The sequence below is a fragment of the Phalacrocorax carbo genome, chromosome 2 (assembly GCF_963921805.1).
Source record: "Phalacrocorax carbo chromosome 2, bPhaCar2.1, whole genome shotgun sequence".
In the NCBI taxonomy this organism is placed as follows: domain Eukaryota; kingdom Metazoa; phylum Chordata; class Aves; order Suliformes; family Phalacrocoracidae; genus Phalacrocorax; species Phalacrocorax carbo.
In genome coordinates this window covers 2,217,477-2,223,745 of record NC_087514.1, presented here as the reverse complement: position 1 = coordinate 2,223,745, position 6,269 = coordinate 2,217,477, and the positions used below count along the sequence as shown (strand labels likewise).

Below are 6,269 nucleotides of genomic sequence, written 5' to 3'. Positions count from 1 at the left end.
GAAAACAGCCCTTTCTCTTGCTTATCGATGCATTCCTTGAAGGAAGAAATATTTAATTCAAGGCCTGGGTGGATTTAAAGGGGCGACCAGATTATGCTTTCCCTTTGGCACTATTCTTCCCTAACACAAGGAACGAAATCTTACAGGGACAATCAGAAGGGATTAAAAAAGAAAAATAGCCTTAAATACATCTGAATAAGGAACACGAGAGTCTGAGAGCATATAGCCACTTATTTTATCCAGCTATTCCATAAAAGTTGGCTATAAATAAGATGGTCTGCAAAAACATGATGAAGCGAAAGTCAATAGTCACAGAAGGAAGGTGTTGGGTTGGGGTTTGTTTATTTATTTTTCTTTTTAAACTGAGGTTCAAAAGTCCAAAGGGAAGAAGCACTTAAAATCCCCACAGAGGAAAGAGAATCTGCAAAATCATCCCCTGCACTGGTGTAAATCAAGGGCAGAATCATTAACTTCAGCAGACGTAGTCCAGCTGACCTTCTATCACTCATCCCACAGCCACTGATCAAGGCGTACTCACTGGTGGGGTGGAGTGAGAAGCAGAAAAAGCCTTGACTCTATGTAAGCGCTTCTCAGCGATAACAAAAACATCCCTGTATTCTCAACACCGTTTCCAGCACAAATCCAAACCACAGCCCTGTACTAGCTACTGTGAAGAAAATTAACTCTACCCCAGCCAAAACCAGCACAAGACAATACATACAAATAAGGGCAAATGAGCACCTGGACACCCAGAAGAGGGAACTACACTGTTATTTGCCCACATACCTTGCAATCACATGCCATGAGTGTCGTGGAGACACATACACAGATAAACAGCTGGAGGTTTTTATTAGAAAAACCTTTTGTCCTTGATTTATACACAATAGCTCCACTCAGAATAGCAGTGGGGGTGGAGAGCCTTGTTCACAGGGCGCAGCCACAGCCTCGTGGGCACTGGGGAAATGCATAAGGCCAGCCTTGTTCTAAAGAATTTGGGTTTTTTTCCACTTGTGTGAACACTTTGCCCAAGGGTGGGAGGAAAGGCGGGGACATATTAAGGGAGAGGAGCTGCTGGTATCTCCAAGAGTCGCTCACAGTCAGGTAAGGGAGGCACCTAACACAAATATCACCAAACCAACCAACCCCTCCCTTAGTCCAGCGAGCAGCTTCGCTTGGGTGCCTTCACAGGGTAACTTTCTGGGCATGCCTGATTGCAGCCTCCCATGGTATATAAACTGCCCCACGAGGAAACAACCCATATTCAGCGTGAGAGAGGCTATCCCAAAATGAAGGTTTTCCTTGTCCTCCTGCTGGGAGCAGTCCTGTGCTTGGACTCAGGTAAGACAGCTTGGAGAGTCTCCCCCCCATTCCCTCCAGCAGATTTTCAGCCAGGAGTAAAGGCTTGTTACGGGGTTTGGCCATGAGGGAAGAAATGCTGATGCAGTTAGCATGTGAAGACATTTGCTTTTTGATGGGATGTCCTGGGTGTTGCATGGAAAAAATGCATAGTCCCACCCTGCTAATGGTGTGTTCCTTGTGCTGGGTAGAGCAGCTTTCAGGAAAGATAAAACCTATACAGAACTGAATTTAATTGAAATCAAAATTATTTAAGCCAAACCATGTATTTCTGTGTGCATGTGGTTTTTGGTTTGGTTTTTTTTTGTTTTGTTTTGTTTTGGTTTTTTTTTGTTGTTTTTTTTTTTAAGTGGAGTGGGAGGTTACTCTCCTTCTTCCCAGGTTATCAAAATTGTGAAATTTTTGCAAAGACAAGTTTTGCTCCAACTTGTTTTCTGGCTCTTTGTTTCAAAAGTGGCTTCTGATGCTGCAGAGATTGTCAAAATTTTAATAGGACAGAGAAAGGGAGAATGCAGTGGCATGTTATTTTATAAACTGGATGGGTGGGATTTGGACACTGTCAGGTTTTTCTGGCCTCACTGAGAAAAAAAATTATTTTAAACCAGCTTTTCCTTATAACCAGTTAACAGAAGAAGCAGATCTGAGCAGAAGTGTTTCTCAGTCAGCAGAGGATGCTTAAGGAATAGGCTGAGAAAGGTCTTGGACAGACCTGGCCTGACGTTCACCTCTGTCAGATTCCATCAGAGTGCTCTGAAATTTGACTTTCATTGCATTAAAAGTCAGATGAATGTGAGAGCAGAGTGCAACAGTACAGACAAACTGGGGTTTGGCTCCTCTCCTCTATGACTGCATCAGCCATTTGTTCCAGAGCGGCTTGGACAGAGGGAGACCAAGTGCCTCAAATCACTTCTTGTTCCTGCCCTGAATAACACTAATTTCTAAACAGGGTTTTTTCGTGTCCTAAAAAAGTATTTTAGCCATTAAGGTGTTGACTTGACAGATTCCTGATACAAGCCTGGTGGTCATGGGGTTGAAGTACATATATATACATTAACTCTCACACTTGCAGGGCTCCAGTGATGCCCTGGGGCATGGGTAGGTAATAAGATCAGGTAATTACACTATGCTTTCACTCCTCTGGGGACTATTTCTCATCAGGGCTAGACACTTTTAAGCCGCAATGCTTATTCTGCCTTTGCTTGATGCGTATAACAGCACAACGCTGACTTGCATCCCCCATAGAATGGCATGTCCGTGAGGGGGTGGAAACACGGGGTGACCTGCTTTTCAGAGGGAGGCTAAAATGTGTTTGCACTTTGCTTTCTAAGAGGGTGGGATGGAGACTATGTGTCACAAGTTGGTCTAACTGAGACAACGGGATGGAAGAGACCTTGCAAATGGCGTGCTCCATCCCTCCCTCCCCCTCTCTTCCCTCTGGGCTTTCCCTCTTTCATCCAACCCTGGCAATGCCCCAGCTAAGGCTTACAAGGCCACCTGGTAAAACACTAATGTCTATAGAAGCCAACAAATAATATTAACCTCTCCTTCTGGGGACTTCATCCCTTCATCCCAATGCAGGAGGTGGGAATATCACAAAAAGCCTGTTCCAGACAGGAACTGAGTTAGGCATCCTGAATGCAGAGAAGAAAGCATTTGGGAAGCACTTTCTGTTGACTGATGAGACCAGTCAATGGAACCAGCTATCCAGCTGGTCTCATTTTGCTCCCTCACTGCACCGACTAGATCTGAAACAGCTTCAGCACCGGCAAAACTTAACTCTCACCCCAATTAACCATACTATTCTCCACTGAAAATGGAAAAAAAACCCATTGTTTTCCCAATAACAAAGGTACTACCTTTCTTTGAGTGGTCCTGTTTCCCAGTTCAAGCACTAAGTTGGGTTCCCTGGAGAGCTTCTGATGGATTTGTCTTATAACCCCTCTTGGTCTCTTGCAGGTTCTTCTTTGCAGTGTTACAGCTGCATGTCACAGCTCAGCAACTCCAACTGTCAGAAGCTAGTGGACTGCAAGGAAAAGGAAATGTGCAAGACAGATGTGATCCGTAAGGAAAAGTGGGGGTGGGCAGTGTATTACTTGTGGTGTTGGAGCCAAGCATGTCCCAGACTCAGGTGTCCAAGCCAGCCCCACCTACTCCAGATACACCATCTGGTGCGGGCCAGCAAAGCTCAGTGTGCAGCAGGAAGAGAAAAGCCATCTAGGGAGAAAAGGTGATAAAAAAGCTTACAGATGACTTCCATGACAGCAGAAAAACATTTATCCCTTGGTGATAACTGGTCCTTTGGTAGTGGTGCTGACCATCACCAAGTTCTCTCCCCACACAGGCCACGAGAGTGTGACTACAAAGTCACGTTAGTACATGCATGCTGTACCCAATAAATTCCTCAGTGGTTGCCAATAGTTCATACAAAAAGTCCAGCAGTATGTCCCGGGCAGTGCCAGTGCCTGGAACGAACCTCAGGAGGGTGCAGCTGTGAGCTGTTAAGCACTTGATATCAAAATACCTACCAGTGCCTCTCACCTGTACAAAACTAGGTTTATTTGTCTTTCATAACACCAAAAGTGTTTTGCTTACAGGGGCAATAGTTGAGTTTATGGCTTCAAAAAGTTTGGAACATGGATCAAAATGTGGAGGTCTGAGTCCGGTGAGATCTAGTCATGAAGTTAGGAGGAACACTCAATGACAGAGCTGACTTTAGGTGAATTCAATGAATAGGATAGAATTTCACCTAGGCCCATCTATAGCCACCTCCGAATGCAGCCATCTGTGCGTCTCTGGGTAAACTCTTTTAACAGATTATGATTTAATTCTCCCATTCTAGACGTGGCGAAAAAAAAATATTTACCCTGTCCAGATCTGCTGTGACAGCTCAGTTGCTCTAGACCTGGGGCACAAAACACATCAGTGACGTGTTCAAACTCATCTCTGTCTGGCAGTAAAAGTAATACCTCCAGTAGGCATTGTCCTTGCTGGAAATGTGCAAACCCTTGGCCGTGCATCCACATGCAGGAGAGGCAACACTTTGTTTAACCTGCTGGCCCTATACACTAAGTTTGCATATGTCAAAGACTTGTTGCCCAGAATTGTGCAAGATCAGGAGATCTCATGCAGACTGTAATCTGCTGGTAACCAGCAGTCACTGAGTATCAACCGGCCACAGAAAAATAGGCTGTGCCTCTTAGAGACCAGTCAAACAATAACTCTGTCTTCTGTGAAATGGGGATAGTCGTGTTTCCATAACTTCCCTCGGTGTTGAAAGGCTCCCTGCAAAAAAGACGTGAGACATACGAGCAAAGATTACCTCACATGCTTGCTCCTCATCCGTTAGTAGCTTAGACTCCCCAAAAGAGGTGTTAATGGCTACTTTCATTATTAATTAAATTATTAAAATTTCTGTAGTTGGTGCTGTTTTAGAAACCCCTGAGAATTGTGCTGTGGAATACACTGCCTTAAGCAAATACTTGGCGATTCAAACCCTTCCCCTCCTGCTGACAAACTGACACCCCAAGAATACCACTTGCTACAGGAAAACATGCAGCTGTTTGGAAACACTCCTTTTTCCAAGAAGTGAGCTCAGATAAGAATAGCATCTCATTATTCAGTTCCATGAGGCTTGGCTTGGCTTGCATTGAGTCCTTGTAGTAATGGTCCTGCTTTCCTTCCAGGGGTCAGAGGGCTCTTGAGCATCATCAGCAAGGGCTGTGACTCGTCATGTGAACCACAGCATCAGGATTTCAGCGTGGGCAGCAGAAATATCTCCTGCTGCAGCAGCAACTTATGCAATGCCAATGCAGCGGGCAGTGTGAGGTACAGCTATGGGGTGGCAGCAGGGATAGCAGCCAGCGTGCTCTGGCCTTTCCTGAACAGCAGACTGTGAGGAGGAAAGACGGCTCCCATAATCACAGAGAGTCTTGGAGTACCCCTCCTATGACAGGAATTGTAACTGGGAGCAAGGCGGTGTGCTGGGCGTACAGCATCCTTGGAGTTGAGGGCAGATCTTTGCCATATGATACCTTCTTCATTACTGTCATTGTATTGCTGTAATGCTACCAGATAAGAAAACATGTACGCTTGCTTTTTCACATAACACTGAAAATATACTTATTTCTGAATCAAGTGTGAGTTTGTTATCGGTATATCGCTTAGTCATGTATTTCTGCACCCAGCAGGTGGGCGTATTGCATGCCTGGCCAATGTTCAGCCTTGGTCATTGCTGTGTAATGATGATATGTGCCAAGAGGTGCCATCGCAGAGGAGAATAGAGGTGACATCTATACCTCCAAAGCTTGAGGGGCTCTAGTTTATGAAAAACTCTGGAAAGAAAACTTGCTTGTGACCAAGAGACCCTGGGACCCCCACACTCTCCTATACAGTTATAGCACCTCTATACATTTATAGACTCTAAATCACGCAGTCTGCCTTCTCTAGATAGTTTATTTCATGATATAAAATAGAGTGTTCCCACCTTGCATTGGGAGACCTTGTGCAGTGTTTGGCAAAGGCAGCAGAGAAAGCACCATCCAAAGCTGCCCGAAAGAAACTGTCAAACAAGGCCTCCAAGTGAAGAGATCTGAAAAACAAGGTAGAACACATTCTGAGAAGGTCACTGTGTCACATGGGCCTCCTCCCGATATACAACAAAAGAGGTGTATACGTATACAGAGGGACATATATACAGTCCGCTGGTATCAGCAGAGTGTACAGATGGGCCTGGGAGAGCCCTGGGTGGGAGGGACAAGACAGGCTGGACCCATGAACTCAAGGAGCTGCGAAGTTAGGACAGCGGTGAGTGAAGGACTAAAAAGGGAGGGAGATTGGCCAAGAGCCCCATTTTCCTTTCTCATACCCTAAGAACTATTGGAGCTGCAAAGGATATGCAGAGCCACAGGCTGAAA

At 45.2% G+C, this 6,269-nt stretch overlaps 1 protein-coding gene across 1 annotated transcript; it reads left to right on the top strand.

Moving 5' to 3' along the window:
- Positions 1-1,245: 1,245 nt before the first annotated feature.
- PSCA (prostate stem cell antigen) lies at positions 1,246-5,490 on the top strand. Its single transcript, XM_009515181.2, has 3 exons — positions 1,246-1,338; positions 3,313-3,417; positions 5,040-5,490. The coding sequence occupies exons 1-3, from the start codon at positions 1,287-1,289 to the stop codon at positions 5,249-5,251; spliced, it is 369 nt and encodes a 122-aa protein (XP_009513476.1). The 5' UTR covers positions 1,246-1,286; the 3' UTR covers positions 5,252-5,490.
- Positions 5,491-6,269: the final 779 nt, after the last annotated feature.